The sequence below is a fragment of the Hypomesus transpacificus genome, unplaced genomic scaffold (assembly GCF_021917145.1).
Source record: "Hypomesus transpacificus isolate Combined female unplaced genomic scaffold, fHypTra1 scaffold_30, whole genome shotgun sequence".
NCBI lineage: Eukaryota > Metazoa > Chordata > Actinopteri > Osmeriformes > Osmeridae > Hypomesus > Hypomesus transpacificus.
Window position 1 is genome coordinate 1,838,495 of NW_025813826.1, and position 19,067 is coordinate 1,857,561.

Here is a 19,067-nt window from a genome sequence, read left to right on the forward strand (position 1 = left end):
AAATGCTCACACACTCACACGTGCAACCACAGCAATCAAGGTAAATTAATGTCTTGACACACTAGTGCTTCCACCCAAAAAACACACCACACATTCCCATCAGGCTGACAATTTTACATAAAATGGGCCTAGATAGGTGAGCAAAAAAAAAAAAAAGTGTTAAATCAGATAGTTGCTTGACTTTGCTAAAAATACATATCTTCTCCTCTCCTTCTCAGATCACATCGGGGATGTTTGATGAGCGTTACGTGCTGTCGTCTCGTGTGCGTACTGGGCGGAGTATTCGAGGCCTGAGCTTGCCCCCAGCATGCACGCGTGCGGAGCGGCGAGAGGTGGAGCGTGTGTGTGTGCAGGCCCTATCCGGCCTTACAGGAGACCTTGCTGGACGCTACTACAGCCTGGGGGAGATGACCGAGAGAGAACAACAGCAGCTTATTGATGTGAGACACACATGCACTCTCACAGACACTGCACGCACACAAACACATGCATACACACATATACACATGCACCAATAAATGCACACATACGCACATGCAAACATACCTGTGCACACACGCACACACAAGACATAAACCTGCAGCATTTGGTTAATGTAATTTTATGTATTTTACATTACCGCAGACACACGCACATTCTCAGACACAATGTTAATTTTGGCAATCATTTTTACAAATAATACATTGAGGGCCTTATTTATCAAGCCATTTGCACCTGTTTCCAGGCATTAATTGTTCGCAAAGACCGACTTAACAATGAAAATCGCAGATTGCCTGCCACATGAGCGAGAACAGGCAAGTTGCGCTTTCAATATGCGTTCGTGGGAGGGTCATGGGGAAAGTGGGAGGGTCGTGGGGAAAGTGGGAGTTCCACCCAAAAAGGTGGGAGGATACATGTAAAGTGCGCCTAATTATATTACTTCATGCACGTCACTACATTTAAGCTTGCGCTTTCTTTTTCCCGTTGGAACATCCATAGAAAGATCTGTAGAAACATGCGAGCCCATTGTTCTTTTAGAGGCGCGCAAATTACGCTTGAGGGTGGATTATGCTCTGATTGCCTAATGGGTGTCAGAGGCCTGTTCCATAAAGCGAGTTTACCGAATAAGCCGAACTAATGTCAGTTAGTTGAACTCATTTCTAGTTCATTCGGTTCCATAAAGCTAGCTCAATGTAGTTTCGAACTCGGTTACTATGGCAACATAGGCTGCAAAACTGGTCTGGTCCGGGGCAGGCTAACTGTCAGGTTTAGCGTGACTTGGTGCTTAACCAGACCTTCCTGTAACATTGATCCAACGGGAATACGATGATTTACCACAGATATTCTCATTTTCTTAATGTCATCAGTTCAATATGTTCAACATTGATAGAAAATCAACTTAAATAGCCTACATAGGCTACAACATTTAGCCTAATGCATTAAACAATGATGAACAATGATTTGATACACGCCACGTTAAACGTAGCCTATGGCTAGCCTAGTTTGTGATTTCAAATGTTTAGGCATCAGGCATAGGCCTATCTCAATCTAAATTATCCGATTATAATTATCATAGCTACATAGTTGTTAACAGTAGTCTACAACTGCAAAACAAAACCTAAAACCATAGGCTACATCTGTATCCTCCATTTTCCCGACACAACCATGTTAAAACGTTAGGCTACTGGGTAATGTATTGATTAATAGTAGGCTATTTATTTAAAACAATGTCAAAAAAGTAAATTTACATGTGTTTAGAGGGTGTCTGTTTTTTAATCAACAAAGTAACTATAGATCTAAAAAAGGACATCGACCTACGTAGCTTATCGTTCACGTCAATCATGGCGTGTCGTTTTATTTTGATGAAGCGGTGGATAAGGGAGCTGTCATAGTACAAGCAGAGCCTGTTTAACCCTCCTATTGTGTTCGGGTCAAATTTGACCCATTTTGAAGTTTAGATGCATGAAAAACACCTTAAACTTTTTCTGATCATAACAAGGTTTCATTAATGCCTCCACGGTGGTCTACTGAATACAATCAAACACAATTTGATCAGTTTTCTTTTTTTTTTAATACCTATAAAAAAAAAAAGTTACATCTGTGGTGTTGTGGGTCAAATTTGACCCGGTAGTAATTCTGGGTGGTTTAAGCAGGGAAATAAACAGTAAATGTTTCCAAATCATCATAAATAACTAAAAGGTCAACAACACATAAATACTATGAACAAAAACCATCAATAATAGTATATTAATATTGTGTAAAAGTATTCAAATCATGTTTCATGCCACTAAATCTCATTGACTTGAATTCAATTGTAACATGCAGCAAATACTATGATCCCACACACACACACCCATCCCACTCTCTCTTTCACTCACATCCTCCACCCACCCACCCCCCCACCCACCCTCACTCACCCCCACCCACATCTCTCTGTCCCCCAAGCTGTATAGCAGTATATAGGCTTGGACTTTCTCATGCTTTATTACCAACATCTCATTGCACCATATGCACCCACATACACTCACACAAACATAAAAATACCATTTCATCTCTCATATTGAATACTTTTTTGTTCTTATTATTTTGGGAACCCTTTCATTGTCATAGATGTGACTAAGGTTTTTTCAATTGGGGAGTGGTAACAATTTTTATAAGACTTTCTTTTAGGTCTTACCCACATCCCATTCTGAAGCAGCATATGAGTGAGGCCTAGTTCAGGCATGGCGCTCGGGCAGTGCGCTTCATTACACTCATCAACTACACCTGTGTTAGCCTGCTTCAAGCCCATTGGCCCACGTCCGATAAGGCGACCTTATAAGGCCGCACGGATACTCCTACACTCACTCCCCGTATGTTGTATTATTGTGCTGCTACCCTCCACCATCCCCATCTCCCCATGTTGTCTGTATGTTACTATCCATCAGGTGGGATTATTTCTTTATTTGCTCTCTATAGTCTATGAATGTTGTGCTTCCCCTAAATACATCCACCCTGCCAAAGTCAAACCTATTTTCATGTCGTTGGTTATCAATTACTGCTGAAATCTAATGTGTCTTGACTGAACTGCAGTTGTCAACATGAGCAAAGGATATCTCACAGCCTATAGAAAGATCCTTATTGACATGACCAACATGGAGGGAAGACTAGTGTTTGTGAATAGTCGGAGGGAGATTGCCACATTGCCACATTGCTACATGCCATTTCAATGCTTACTTTTTTTTTTAAATGCTTAATTTTGTATATAAAACGTACACATTGTAAGTTTAATATAGTCTAAGGTACTTAAAAAATTCAAAGCTATATATATTTAACTATGGATATGGATAGCTAATATATTACTTGGCAAATAAAACATTTCATTGGATGATATTTTTTGCTTTAATTCAGTGCTTGTCAATGTATTCAAACACGGGTCAAATTTGACCCGCGAACACCAAAGGTGTAAACACTTTTTGAACACAATAGGAGGGTTAAAGGGGCGATTGATGCAAAACCGATTTTACCTTGTCATAGTTGAATAACGACAGTTCGGTGGGTATAATGAACATACAGTGAATATCAAAGTCCATTGACACCTCTTTCCTATGCAAATCTCAAAATGAAAAAAATCGCTCGCTAGCTAGCTTTTCAGCAAAGCCACCGGAGTGACGTAGGACAGGGGACCGCCCTTTTTGGTTATGGTCTGTATCTTTGTCACGCCTCAAAATTTACATCTAGACCAGCCCACTCACTGGTGTTCTTGCCCAGTCCGAGGTAGCGAAGATCTCCGATGCTAGTTTAGCTGCACGCTGCTCTGTAGGCTACTTCTATGCAATAACAAGGATATTGAAAATGGACCACGGTCGTAAATGCTGTGTTCCAGGCTGTACAGGGAAGGCTAACACTTATTCCCAAGGACCCAAACATTCGACAGGCATGGCTACTGTTTGTCTATGAGAAGATCCTGGTGAAGTTCGACACGCAATTATACATTTGCTCTGAACATTTCACCCAAAACAGTTTTGTCAACCTCGGACAATTCCAAGCAGGATTTACTAAGAAGCTGAACCTGAAAAGATGTGCTGTTCCGACCGTACGCTCATCGCAATTGCAAGCTGAAAGTAGGCTACAGTATGATTTTGTCGCTAACAGTTATTAGCAATGCTAACGTCTCCTGTATCTAGCATAGGCACAATGCTAAACACATCAACATACTTTACTTAGCAAATGACTCTAGCCAGACTAGCTGTAGTCGGCATTAGAAGGGAAGCTTCCCAAAAAATTGCCAGAAAACGAATAGTAGTCTGGCCTATTGCTAACGCCTGTCTAGATTATCTATTTGAAAGAACTGGAGAAAGGCAGGTGCTTGATACAGGGTACGTTAGCATTGCTAATAACTGTTAGACAAAATCATACTATAGCTTGCGGTTGTGATGAACGTAAGGTCGGAATGCACCTCTTTTCAGCAACAGCTTCATAGCAAATCCTGCTTTACATTGTCCCAGGTTTTTAAAACCGTCCTTGGTGAAATGGTTCGCGCAAACTTGTCGAGGGTCGAACTGCACAGGGATCTTCTATGCTACAGTATAGACAAACATCTGCCATACCCGTCTAGTCAATGTTAGATTGACTGTAGCTCATCTGCTTTTTATTAACGCTGATTTGCAGGGAATGCAAGAACAACTAGATAGCGAAAACAGCTACTGTACTAGTAGGCATGTAAACTAGTTTAGCTTGCTAACGTAGAGCATAGGTAGAATGTGTGATGATTTAGCTTAGTTCATTGGCAATGGGGCTAATGTTGTTTCATGTTCCTGACTGTGTTTCATGCAAATAAATAACCCGTGTTATGTAAATCTACAATTCACGATGCATGTTTGTCCAGATCTTTGTCAGGTTATTTTTTAGCAAGATATCTAGAGCTACAACAGCTAGCTAACTGAAGCCGAGTAATAGTTTGGTTGCTAACCTGTAGCCTAATGTTCTACCCACCTAAATCAATCCAGTTTGCTTCGACAACAGAAGTAGAAACAACTAATGTTGTTTCTACTGGGAGTCAGATGGCTGAGCTGTGAGGGAGTCGGGCTAGTAATCAGAAGGTTGCCGGATTGATTCCCCGCCACGCCACATGATGTTGTGTCATTGGGCAAGGCACTTCACCCTACTTGCCTCGGGGGGAATGTCCCTGTACTTACTGTAAGTCGCTCTGGATAATAGCGTGTAGGGGGTTAAATATTGGCCAAGCAACCAAAACGAATTCCCCTATGGTTTAAAGGAAGATGGGAAACTGAACAGTGTATTAGCATGAACCAATAATGCCAAAACCAATAGAATTCCAGGTATTTGACAATATGGGTTAAAGCAGAGCAAGAATGGTCAAGGAAGGTTAAATGAAATACACATTTAATAACATTGCAAATGAATGAAATCAATTACAAGGCAAACATGTTACAAAATGAAGGCTTTAAATCTTACCCACTCTACCGTGATCATTGTAAATCAGAGAGAAAGCAAGAGGTGAGCAAGGAGTAGGACAGTAGGACAAGGGAGAACTGAGGAGAAGGTCTCAGGAGATGAAGAATCCAAAGAACAATGCATTACAATTCCCTTTATGCACAAGAACAACCAATCAGACCACATCTTGAATGGGGTGTGAGAGCCATCAAGTTGAGACCGTCCAGAAACTCCAGACTTTAGCATATGAGAGGTGGGGGCAGGTTTGACACCCAGCCTTACAAGCGTCTGCCAAATGACTAAATGTAATGTAATGTAATGTCATCATTTCAAATGATATGTAGTCAATCTGTTGAAAACAGTGTTGTGTAGACACAATTGATTTATTTGCACGTTTTTATTTCAAGTCTACACCTTTGGTGTTTCAGTAAGTGCTGCTGTTAGACGTGTTGTGTTTTTGCTCCCCAGCTTCACTCGTTGAAAACCAACCAATCAGCGCGCAGCTAATCTAAATATTAATGAGCATACCATGAAAGGAAAAAAGCTAGTGTTTTTTCCCGGGAACATTTCAGAGGGGCATAGAACAGCACCCGGGCCATTTTCAACCCAACCAATGTTACATACCCTATTTGGAGACCTTAAGAAACAGTGTGAAATACCCCCAAAAAACAGTCAATCGCCCCTTTAAGGAGAGCCTGCCCACTCCCTATTAAACCCCATTGTACTGAATTTTGTTGCAGTTCCACCAGAGTTCCACTGGGAGTGATCGTGGTCGAGTGCAAAATGAATGGGAGTCTATGGAGCTAAACGGCTCCTTTGTCTCTTTCACCTGATTGTCATTGAGAAATCTCAGATTTGATTGTAGTTTTTGCATGTTCAACATGGATTACAGTTCGAAAGTTGAATGAACGAGTACTTGTGTCCTTTCGATTTCTTACAGGGTAAGTCGTTGTTGCCCATAACACGCTAGCATTCTGCTAACGAATGCTGATTGGTTAGTGAAAGACTGACTACGACCAGAGATCCCGCTTGATGGCACCCGAAGCAGAACCAGAATATCAGAGCATTAGCAACAACATTAGCAAACCAAAACAGTTTCTAGCATGTGTATTGACAGGGAGAGCCTCCCCTATCAGCTGTGTTGTCGATGCCTCGAAAGAAAAGTGGCAGTAACCAGAGCTTGCCGTCAAGCAGCATCTCGGGCCGTACAATGTGTATGACATCAATTACATTTTTAAATGCTTTTTAGAACAGAGGCGACTTTAAAAAGATCTATCCCCCAGCGGTGTGTATTTTTTTTGCCTCCCCTTTCAAATTCAGTATTCAAATTACTTGACAAAATATTTTGAGGGGTCCAAGACTCCATAGACTTCCATTCATTCTGCACTCGACCGTTAGCGCCCTCATATGGAACTAGAGTGGAACTGCAACCAGTTCAGAACCCGGAAGTTTCCCGAGAGTGGGAGTTCTCCCCATATTAGACATTCTCTGATACAAGGCTTAAAGGGAACGTTCTTTCTGTAAGAAGTCACGTGGCCGTGTGCATTGCTTTTGCCGTGGTGATCCATGTTTTACCTCTCGGGCTGCTTAAGAATAGGGTGCTCGCGCAATTAACTTGGCTACTTAAATCTGACTTGAATTAGTAGGACTGCGTGAGCTGAAATAGGCCTTTATGGAACCGCTTTAGCCCCGCTTGACTTGTTAAGATAATTCAAGTCTGGTTTGTGACTTTACAGGCCCCAGGTTTGATAAATATTACGCAAAATGAGGAAGCATAGCAGGCGCTATTACCAAACTCGTAAAAACAGACGCAGCCTAAACTGCGCCATTGTAAAAGTGAGGTAAAAGGCCCTGAGTCTTTCTCACTTTGTACAAGGTTTAAAGGGGTGATTGACTGGGTTTTTTGGGGGTTATTTCTCACTGTTCCTTCAGGTCTCCGAATAGCGTATGTAACTTGGGTTGGGCTGAAAATGGCCCGGGTGCTGTTCTATGCCCCCTGATTCTTCCAGTGAATTTGTCCCGGGAAAAACGCTAGGTTTTCTCCCTTTATGGTATGCTAATGAATATATAGATGAGCTGCGCGCTGATTGGTTGGTCTACAACGAGTGAAGGTGCGGAGCAAAGACGCGACAGAGCCAAACAGCACTCACTGAAACATCGAAGGTGGAGACTTGAAATAAAAACGTACAAATAAATCTATTGTGTCTACACAACACTGTTTTCAACAGATTGACTAGATATCATTTGAAATGATTACGTTAAGCAAACAGGATCGACTTAGGTGGGTAACGTTAGCATTACAGCTTAGCCAACAAACTATCGTGATTCAACTCAGCTTTAGTTAGCTCTAGCTATCTTGCTGAAAAATATATCTGGACATGCATCTTGAATTGTAGATTTAGATGACAACACTTGTTTTAATTTTTTTTATAAAACACGGTCAGGAACATGAAATAACGTTAGCCCCATTGCCAGTAACCTTAATCATCACACATTCTACCGATGCTAGTTACAGGCAGGATACGTTAGCATTGCTAATAACTGTTGCGACAACGTCATACTACAGCTTGCGGCTGGGATGAACATCAGGTCGGAACGGCACCTCTTTTCAGCAACAGCTTCATAGCAAATCCTGCTTTACATTGTCATAGGTTTTCAAAACTGTCCTCCGTGAAATGGTTTAAGCAAAAGTGTAATTGAGGGTCTAACTGCACAGGGATCTTGTCATAGACAAACATCACAGCCCGTCGTCGAGTGTTTGGTTCCTTGGGAAGACTCTAAAAGGTGTCAGGATTCCCGGTACAGCCTGGAACACTGCATTTACTACTATTTTCAATATCTTGAAAACGTATTAACTTTTTTATTTGTAATTCCTGTGGAACAGAGCAGCACAGCTAGCTAAAAAAGTGTTGGAGATGTACGCGACCTCCGTTTATGTTCCTGGACCAGAAAACCAGAGGGCGGGTAAATGTTGGGGCGTCACAAGTTGCACTGTTTCAAAAGCTAGCATTTGCGGGTTGCCTTTCCAAAATAGTAGTGAGAAGTGAAATTTTGAAAGGAAAGAGGTTTCAATGGACTTTGAGGTTTACTGTTTGTCTATTTTACACACCAAGCTGTCATTTTTCAACTATGACAAGGTAAAATTGGTTTGCAATCAATCTCCCCTTTAATAACAACTTTGAGTCTTTTTGTGTTGTTTAACTCTGAACTACGTGTTTAGTCATCTAGACTGATAACGTGTTACTCACTTGCCATTCTTCTTTCATATATCAGATAAAATTAATGCTGCCGGTTAATATTAGGCACTCATCATTTCAGAGGCCATTCAGGGTTTTCATTTTTTAAGATAGCTAAATGTATTAGTTTGCTTTGACAAGATTAGCCATTTTAACGGAAATGCACTGAGCAAGAAAAAAAATCCAATGAGAAAGATGCATGGAGGTTATGACAATTTGTACATCCCTGTAAATTATTGGCCAAAAAGGAAAACAACCAATGCTTCAAGATGACTCCTGTGATCTAGGTTGTCTGCCCAAACATTAGAGCATGGTCTTCATCTTTTCTAACTCAGGGCATAATGAACAGACATTTCGCCGTAATATTAGTACAATTTAGGTAAAATAAAAGGTTATCAATGAATAAAAAAAAAATAAGACAAAATTAACACTGCTCAGACATAAGCATGGTACCTTCCCTGAGGGAATTCAATCCTGGCCTTTGACCCCTAAAAACTTCTGGTTTCTCTGTCCCTGTGCTGGCCAATCAAGGAGCACTTCCTGTTTGATAAGCCTGTGTCGCCTCTGCTCACGGCCTCTGGGATGGCCCGGGACTGGCCTGATGCACGCGGTATCTGGTAAGGTCAGGAGAACTATGCCAAATACTGCTCCCCTACTCAGTAATGCGTAGTGCACTCTGCCCAGAGAAATAGTCAACCCTGCCTCAACCTAGGGTAGTCTGCCAAATAAAGAGCCTTGAGTTGACAATGTGGAATGGTGGATGTCCTGTAAAAGGGAGAGCTACTCTCCTTTAGGTTTAAACTAACCCTGTTCCTGCAAAGTTACCCTCCTGTAGATTTAGGCCGAATCCCAATACTACCCCTTACCCCTAGCCCTTAGTTTACCCCTAGCCCTTGGCCCTCGAAACTGAGGGGTAGGGGCTACATATCCCTACGAAATGGGACGCCACTTGGTTACGAGTATGTCATGTAGCACGTATCGATATCTCTCGCTAATGGAGTTTACTTAAAACTGTAGACATGCTAGTCAGAGAAATGTGGGACTGTTCTGGAAATCAGCACTGTAACATTAGCGTAGCAAACTAGCGAATTTTTAGAAACGTTTCTATTAGGAAAATGGTTGCAAATATAAATATACAGGACTGTGTATAGCACAAAACAAGACTGTCATAATTTTTTTATCAATTAATGAAGCCAAAAATAATACATTTATCGGACTCTGGATGATCTGGCCGCAATTGTTGCCGGTCGCGCAGTATTTACACAGCCCTCGGTTTCAAGTAAGGTCCCGATCTTACTTGGTTTTAAAGGGTGTATACCCCTTCGTCTTAGTCCTACCCCTAGCTCAAAAAGAGTATTGGGACACCACTAGCTCTCACGGGAACGCGCAAAACTAAGGGGAAGGGGTAAGTGGGAGTAATGGGTTTCGGCCTAACTCCAAACTGGTTCCTGGTGAAATACACTCCTGTAGATTTACACTCCAAACTTGTTCCTGGAAAGAATCCCCCTGTACATTTCCTGTCTCTGTCTCTCCTCTTCATCCCTGCCCTCACCCCTCCCTCAATCCCTCTGTTTTATTGCTCCTTCCCTCCCTCCCCCCTTCCCCAGGATCACTTCCTGTTTGATAAGCCTGTCTCCCCCCTTCTCACCTGTGCCTTCATGGCCCGTGACTGGCCTGACGCCAGGGGCATCTGGTACACTGTCTACTCTTATGTGTATAAGTGTTTGTGTGAGTGTGCGCTTGAGTTTGTTTGTGTGCATGATTGTGTGTGCATGATCGTGTGTCCATAAGTGTATGTATGCATGCTTGTTTGTTTTTGTTTAGTTTGTGGTCTTCTACAGGTCTTGTTAATGCCAAAAACAATGTTAACATACCACGCAGCCACCCCTGCACTTTCCCTCCTCTCTCTCTCAGGTGGTAGACTGGTTATGCTGGGTACACACAATTTTTTTTTTGTTATTGATCTTATTAGATTGTCAAACTGTGAGAGACCACAAACACGAGGACAAAAAAACTAATATTTAACCGTTTTGCTCCTATTGTGTGTGGTTTGCCATGATGTGACAAAGACAGCACACCACATACACATATTTTCAACCAATGTCCTGACTGTGAAGACAAGAAATCTGCTAAATATCTCGAGACTTCAGAATAAGCATGGCGGAAGAAATTGCGATGATAGTATTTGGAATGATTTTCACAGAAAATTCACGGAAAAAAATTAAAGGGTTTGTTGTTGCCACAAATTGACCATGTGATAGTCCATCTCTGCTGTCCAAATCCATTTAACTTTGTGCTGTGTTATGACTATTTGTTATGCTTCCGTCTTCTCTCAGCTTGCATTCTGATTGGATATTGTTTCGTTTCATGTGATAAACTCTGGGTTTGTCCTGGGGATGTCCCCCCACACATCAGGATTTCTGATCGTAAATATTTTGTTGAATATTTAAGATTCGCAATTGAGGTGCCTCCGACGTCCTTCCGAGCAGATTCGTCACTCTTAACACACCTCACACCAAGGGAAAATCAGATAAAATAATCTGCAGAACCATCATGATAATCGTGACATTACCGAGGTATGTCGGAAGGGGCGAAATCGGTCCGATTATCCTGTGGTGTGTAGTGTACCCACCATTACTAGGTGATCTTGAGCTGCATGTTTTGCAGATGAACTACTGTCTGAATATGCAACTTTTTCAGTAACCTTGACCAGGGTTTGGGTTAGGGTGTGGCTTTTAGGGTTATGGTTAGGGTGTGACCTGTTGGATTACATTCAGGGTGTAACCTGCTGGGGTGAAGTTGGTTGTTCTAGCATGATAGATATGGGAGGCAGAGTTGTATCTCTTATGTAAACCCCCCCACCCCAGGCACAACAACAAGAAGACTTTTCTGATCTGGGTGAACGAGGAGGATCACACCAGGGTCATCTCCATGGAGAAGGGTGGCAACATGAAGAGAGTGTTTGAGAGGTTCTGCAGAGGGCTTAAGGAGGTATAATAAATATATTTAGTGTGAAGGGGTCAATTGTTGGTCAGCTAACCCTTGCCAGGAAGTTTGTAAAAATGTTAATATCATAAAAAACGCATTGTACTTTTTGCGACACACCTAGTTTCAGTTTTCCCAACATATTCCAAATGTACATTTACATTTAGTCATTTAGCAGACGCTCTTATTTAGAGCGACTTACAGTAAGTAGAGGGACATTCCCCCGAGGCAAGTAGGGTCAATTGCCTTGCCCAAGGACACAACGTCATTTAGTGCAGCGGGAATCGAGCCCAATTGGCTAAACGCTCATGATCCCATCTATAATTGGGATATGTTTGGAAATGTTAATATTAACTTTAATATTTATGTAGATACACACTCTCTCGAACCAAACCAAAGTCTTGTGCAGCATAAAGCTTGACATTTTTGCTAAAGTGATGAGGAAGACATTACTTTAGTGGGTGGATAATTAAAAGTATTGAGTTGTCATCTTAATTTGATGGATAAAGGATGCCTTTAGCAGTTAACATAATATTTATAGACATACAGCATAATACTATATGTAGTCTGTACATAGAGTTGTTTCTGTTCATTATATACACAAATATGTGTGTGCTTAGGTGGAGCGTCTGATCCAGGAGAGAGGGTGGGAGTTTATGTGGAATGAGCGTCTGGGTTACATCCTCACTTGCCCCTCCAACCTGGGCACTGGGCTGAGGGCTGGCGTCCATGTACGCCTGCCCAACCTCAGCAAGGTAAACACAGACACACAGATAGTTGGTTGAGAAAGGAAATAGTTGAGCCATATGTGTGTGTGTGTGTGTGTTTGTGTGTGTGCGTAATGGTGTCTCTGTGTGTATCGTGTGTGCGTGTGCAGGACGCTCAATTCTCGAAGATCCTGGATAACCTGCGTCTACAGAAGAGAGGCACTGGAGGAGTGGACACGGCTGCCACTGGAGACACCGTTGACATCTCTAACAATGACCGTCTGGGCAAATCAGAGGTAGGGAAGAAAGGGGAGGGGGGGGAGATAAGAAGGGAGAAGGGTTTTAGTGTCCCATGACGCCTGCGTTTGTGGCTCCACTCCTGCAGGTGGAGCTGGTACAGATGTTGATTGACGGCGTAAACCACCTAATCGAATGTGAGAAGAAGCTGGAGAAGGGGCAGGACATCCGAGTCCCAGCCCCAATTACCCAGTTCAAGAAGTAAGCCAGCAGGGCCATCTGGAATAGCACTGGTCCTTCAGCCACTTGTATCTCAGGATCAAATTGGTTGTGCATCAGTGTGAGACTCATAATTGTACAGTCTATTCTACACTTTAATAAAGCTGCTGATGTTCTACTAGGTGTGTGTGTGTTGGCATACCTTAAATTTTACATGAGAATTTGGAATTATGTTAGCCTGGCTGCCAGCCCAATTTAGGCCGAATCCCAATACTCCCCCTTCCCCTTACCCCTTCCCCTTAATTTACCCCTAGCCCTTGGCCCTCGAAAGTAAGGGGTAAGAGATGCATAGCCCTAGGAAATGGGACGCCACTTGGTTACAGGTACGTCATCTAGCACGTATCGATATCTCCAAAGCAAGTAGTGTTATGCACTGATATTAAACGAAATTCGCTGCTAATGAAGTTTGACTAGACATGCTAGTCAAAGAAATGCGGGACTGTTGTGCAATTCAGAACTGTAACATTAGCGTACCAAACTAGCGATTTTTTGAAACGTTTCAATTAGGAAAATGGTTGCAAATATATATGTTCATGACTGTATATAAAACAAAACAAGACTGTCATAATTTTTTAATCAATTAATTAAGCCGAAAATATTACATTTATCGGACTCTCTGGATGATTTGGTCGCCATTGTTGCCGGTCGCGCAGTTTTCACATAGCCCTAGGTTTCAAGTAAGCTCCCGATCTTACTTGGTTTTAAGGGGTGTATACCCCTTAGTCTTAGCCCTTCCCCTAGCTCCAAAAGAGTATTGGGACACCACTAGCTCTCACGGGAACGCGCAAAACTAAGGGGAAGTATTGGGATTCAACCAATTGGCCTTAGCCCCGCCCATTAAAAAAAATTGGTCGGGAAGTTGGGTCTGGGATCGCTCGATTGGGGAAAAGTATGTCCGAACAGGAGCTGTTCGGACCAATCAAATTGTCAGGGCGGGCTTTATACGATTATGGACCGATGATCAACAGTAACGTAATCGACCACGTCACCAAAGAGCGCTTGGGTTGAATTCGTTTTCAACAAACTACATACTACATAGCTCTGATTGGTTGTAGGTATATCCAATTGAGCGAAGAGGCATTTTATTTACACGTTCGGTTGAAACACGCCCCATACTCACAGCCCAACGGAGCGGTTTCAGACTCGAATTCTGACTAGAATTATGAGTATAACAACTTCAGGCTAGAATTATGTAACAATTATACATTAAATTCATAATTGCTATAACAGCCCCCCAAAACTTTAAAATTGTATTAGTATAATATAATTATGCCCAAACAGCCAAATGTGTGAATGGGCACAGTAGTTTTCTAATTCAGGGCGACAGCTAGGAGCTGTAGACATCACGCATCACAGGTGTGAGCTGAAGAGATAGGAAACTGTATGTGTGTATCTGTGCATGTGTGTGGGTGTAAGTGTGTATGTGTGTGTAGTGTGAAGGACAATTCTGACGGTATTATGTAATTTGAATGGTCAAGATGGCGGTTTCAATACAATTTATTTAGTTTGTACGAAACATAAGATTAACAGAGTACTCTGTGACCCGTCATAACGAACACATAGGCTATAAGCTACAGGTCGTTCGGAAGAGTGGTGGCGAACATCACATATACACTGCCTTATATAAATTTAGAACAAATGGTCTTCTAGATGGTCAATCAATCAATGTAGCGGTCTCTGTAATTGGCTTACTCTATTTAATGACAATTTGAAACAAAAGCCTCAGTACCTAGTGTCACAAAGTTCTTTGATGTTGCATCTCTCTCCCGACCAGTAGATAATAAAGCCACAGGAGTTGGTCAGCCAAATTGTCAACTGTCCTTTGTGTGGTCATCTTCAAACGACTTTTAATTAACACATACAATGAAACAGGACACAGTTCTTCCAGCCAAAGTTCAGAGCAGCTGCCTCATTGACCCCTTCTACAACTTCTCCCCCAGGTCATAAATACCTTAAAACAATACAAGCTTTACCCATCCTCCAGGGGAAAACGTCTCAGAGCCTTTAGGAACTCAAAATCTTACTTAAACTAGTAACTGGCTTTCTTTTATCAATGAACAAAGGAGCTTACAGATTACATACACATACCTTTATGCATATGCCCTAAATTTCCTCTACAGTAGTGTACATGTGTGTGTGCATGTTGTGAATTATGCTTGTCTTTAACACTTTATTTTATCTGCACATCCACAAATGGCAATTGACAAGTAATAATACAAAATGATGGCATGGGCTGTGCTGTTATAATCATTGTATTCAACAGAGCATTTCTGAGACATCGAGAGTTACAGGTATGTCTAGACTTCACTGTGTAGTCGGGTGCCTAAACAGTTTTGGTGGTTGAACAGTTGCAGTTTATGTGCATGACAGGAAGGGTACAAATGACAACAGAGCAAGGGTTGCTACAGCTTGCATGCTACAAGATTAACTACAGAGGGCCCAGTTTCGTAGGGATATTGTGGAGTGTGCTTGCAGCCACCCCAGCTGTTTACTGATACCAACCATTCATTGGCTTTTATTGGACTTTGCCCAGAAAAAAGGAAAACTTGCAATGAAAAGAATCCCACAACATTTATTCCAGTCGATATACAACCCAGATATACAAAGTGCTAGTTCAAAGCAACAAAAGGCTATCCTGTACAGTGGAGGCTCCTTAGAGGAGGTTCATCCTCCTCAGTAAAATAAAGAGAGATGCAGGAAGTATATTATAGTTTTCTTGATTTAAAAAATAAATGTTAGTGTCCAGTTTGTATAATTTATTAAAGGGGCAATTGACTGGGTTTTTTGGGTATTTCACACTGTTCCTTAAGGTCTCCGAATAGGGTATGTAACATTGGTTGGGTTGAAAATGGCCCGTGTGCTGTTCTATGCCCTCTGACAGATCCTCTGAAATGTTCCCGGGAAAAAACACTAGCTTTTTTCCTTTTATGGCATGCTCATTAATATTTAGATAAGCTGCGCGCTGATTGGTTGGTTATCAACGAGTGAAGCTGGGAGCAAAAACGCAACACGGCCAACAGCAACACCGAAGTTGGAGACTTGAAATAAAAATGCGCAAATAAATCTATTGTGTCTACACAACACTGTTTTCAACAGATTGACTATATATCATTTGAAATGATAACATTACTTGTTTCCACTTCTGTTGTTGAAGCAAACTGGATTGATTTAGGTGGGTAGAACGTTAGGCTACAGCTTAGCAACCAAACCATATCCTGATTCTACTCGGCTTCAGTTGGTTAGCTAGGCTAGCTCTAGATATCTTGCTGTAAAATAACATGACAAAGATCTGGACAAACATGCATCGTGAATTGTAGATTTTCATTACACAGGTTATTTATTTGAATGAAACACAGTCAGGAACATGAATCAACGTTAGCCCCATTGCCAATAAACTAGGCTAAATTATCACACATTCTACCTATGCTCTTGCATTAACTAGCAAGCTAAACTTGTTTACATGCCTACAGTCTAAGTGTTACTAGTAACAGTTAATAGCAATGCTAACGTATCCTGTATCTAGAACCTGCCTTTCTCCAGTTCTTTCAAATAGATTATCTAGACAGGCGTTAGCAATAAGCCAGACTGCAGTTTGTTTTCTGGCTATTTTTCGGAAGCTTCCCTTCTAATGCCGACTACAGCTAGTCTAGCTAGAGTCATTTGATGTGTGTAGAAACGTATTTAGCATTCTACCTGGTATGCCATATACAGGAAACGTTAGCATTGCTAATAACTGTTAGCACAACATCATACTGTCCTTAGCTTGCGGTTGCAATGAGCATACGGTTGATACAGCACCTCTTTCCAGGTTCAGCTTCCTAGCATATCCTGCTTGAAATTGTCCAAGGTTGTCAAAACTGTCTTGGGTGAAATGTTCAGAGCAAATGAATGATAGTGTCGAACTTTGCTGGGATCTTCTCATAGACAACAGCAGCCATGCCTGTTGAATGTTTGGCTCCTTGGGAAGACTGTGAGTGTTAGCCTTCCCTGTACAGCCTGGAACACAGCATTTACGACCGTGGTCCATTTTCAATATCCTTGTTATAATTCAAAACGTTCTTCTTTGTAATTCCTTATAAGTAGCCTACACAGAGCAGCGCGCAGCTAAACTAGTATCGGAGATAGACGCTACCCCGGGCTGGTCTGGATGTAAATTCTGGGGCGTGACAAAGATACAGACCAGAGCCAATAAGAGGGCGATCACCGGTCCTACGTAGGACCGGTGGCTTTGTTGAAAAGCTAGCGTTTAACAGCCAAATTTTTGCTTTTTGAGATTTGAATAGGAAAGAGGTGTCAATGGACTTTGATATTCACGGTATGTTCAGTTTACCCTCCGAACTGTCGTTTTTCAACAATGACAAGGTAAAATCGGTTTTGCAGTCAATTGCCCCTTTAAATTTGCCTTCCCACCTTGAGCCCGCACTGATTAGATGTTTCTTTCTTTCTCATTCACATGGCCCCTTTTTTATATATCCTGTAAAACCTGTAGATTATGTTGTATCCTGTAGATTATGTTGTAACATAATCTATAGGCTATACAGTTAAGTATTATGATTATATGATATATATTGAGTTAGACATAAACAACGTTTGGGAGAAGACCACACCATGACTCCAGTGGCGGCTGCTGGTCTTTCAAAGAGGGGAAGCTCATTTTCGGCCTACATCATAAAAAATGTTCAATTTATTTGGCTAGTTCACTGGCTAGTTAACCCCTACGACACTAGCCTAGCTAGGGTTGCCAACCGTCCCAAATTGTCCAGGACATCCCGAATTATGGGTGATTTTGATTTGCCCCATTAGGGACAGCTCCAGTCCCGTATTCCAATCACAGCCTCGCCGGCCAATAATAGGCTAATGTAAACGTGCCAAAACTCACGCAAACGGTGCTATAGGACACGTTGCTTGTTGGTGACAATAGTTGATTTGGGCCTAAAGCTTTCCAGTGTCTGTGGCATATCGTTAGAGTATAATGCTATTTCAAGAAAACAACATGAATTTTATTTTGAGAGAAACTTGTTGTCTTGACTATTAAAATGAACATTACAACCAAGCAAGTACAGAAGTGGTTTGCCAAAATTACACTGAAATGAGTAGGTTTGTGGTATGGATAATGAAACATTGCAATTTCCTTTATTGTTGGTCAGCTGTTGGCGCAGGCGCATAGAAAGTGTCCCTCATTTGGGGTTGAGGAAGTTGGCAACCCTAAGCCTAGCCTACTGTATGAATGATCTAACAAAACAATATTTAACTTAAAAAAAGGAGTAAATGTGGGAATTAGGTTTAACTGAAACAAGGAATGTGGTGTATAATTGTATGAAATGCATTATGAAAATTGGCTAGCAATTCCGTCAAGCAAATACCAAGAAATAGGTTGCAGCTGTATATTTTCCGACTACACTTGCAAAATCCGCGAGGGGACTGAGCTCGAATAGCTTCGGCAGCTTTTTATAGTAAAAAATCGCTGTCAATCAAAAGGAGACGCAGTCTTTCGACAGACCCTCCAATCATCACACTCCAATCATTCACCCCCAGAGACGCTGAGCATCCAGGGCGGGACATAATCGCAGCATTTATCCAATGACCATATCGTTTCGAAGCACTGAAAAAAACTGTTCAAAGCAGCCCCATTGTAGTCCATGGAAGCTTAGCTTCAACAGGGAAATCTACTGTTGCGCTACGGGGATGTATGAGAAGGAAATCGAGTCAACAGAGTCACCTGCTAATATATGTAGCTGATTCTGAACAAACTCGTCTTCGATATGAACGTGTTCTAACGCATTTAAAATGTTAGCACAATAGTAAATATTTGACCATTAATTTCTTGAAATGTTAGGGCTGAGCTTCCCTTGCAGCCTTAAAGAAATCGCCACTGCATGACTCCTTTTTTCTAATCGTCTTCTGGAGTCTGCCAAAGCCAATGTATGGGGGTAAGATGACCAGACCTCAACTCCTTCCTTCCCCTATTCTTCTTCTGGGTATATACTCCTCAATTTCTCCTGTCATTGTGCTGTCATGTTTTCATTATTGAATACTGACAAATTAATTCAGTCTTACTGTTTATGCAACAGACAGGCTTGGCCCCATCTATGGAAAGAAACATCCAAGCTAGCAAGCCATCTCACCAACTAATAAACCAGGCTTTCTCCAAAGATTTTTTTTTTTACTATAGTTAGGTAAATTAGTTAGAGTTTATGTCGGAGAAATT

General features: G+C 41.7%; 1 protein-coding gene across 3 annotated transcripts in view; it reads left to right on the plus strand.

Annotated features, from left to right (window-relative positions):
• ckmt2b (creatine kinase, mitochondrial 2b (sarcomeric)) overlaps window positions 1-12,977 on the plus strand; it is a 32,962-nt gene extending 19,985 nt beyond the window's left edge. For 2 of the 3 annotated variants that reach the window (XM_047015439.1, XM_047015442.1), the window contains exons 5-10: window positions 219-440; window positions 10,259-10,344; window positions 11,519-11,642; window positions 12,257-12,391; window positions 12,514-12,639; window positions 12,729-12,977. In XM_047015439.1, the coding sequence (XP_046871395.1) occupies window positions 219-440; window positions 10,259-10,344; window positions 11,519-11,642; window positions 12,257-12,391; window positions 12,514-12,639; window positions 12,729-12,845 (810 nt within the window). In that variant the 3' untranslated portion in view covers window positions 12,846-12,977. Of the gene's footprint in view, window positions 1-218; window positions 441-9,182; window positions 9,269-10,258; window positions 10,345-11,518; window positions 11,643-12,256; window positions 12,392-12,513; window positions 12,640-12,728 lie in introns of all 3 variants that reach the window. The other variant, XM_047015441.1, reaches the window with a different exon arrangement.
• Window positions 12,978-19,067: the final 6,090 nt, after the last annotated feature.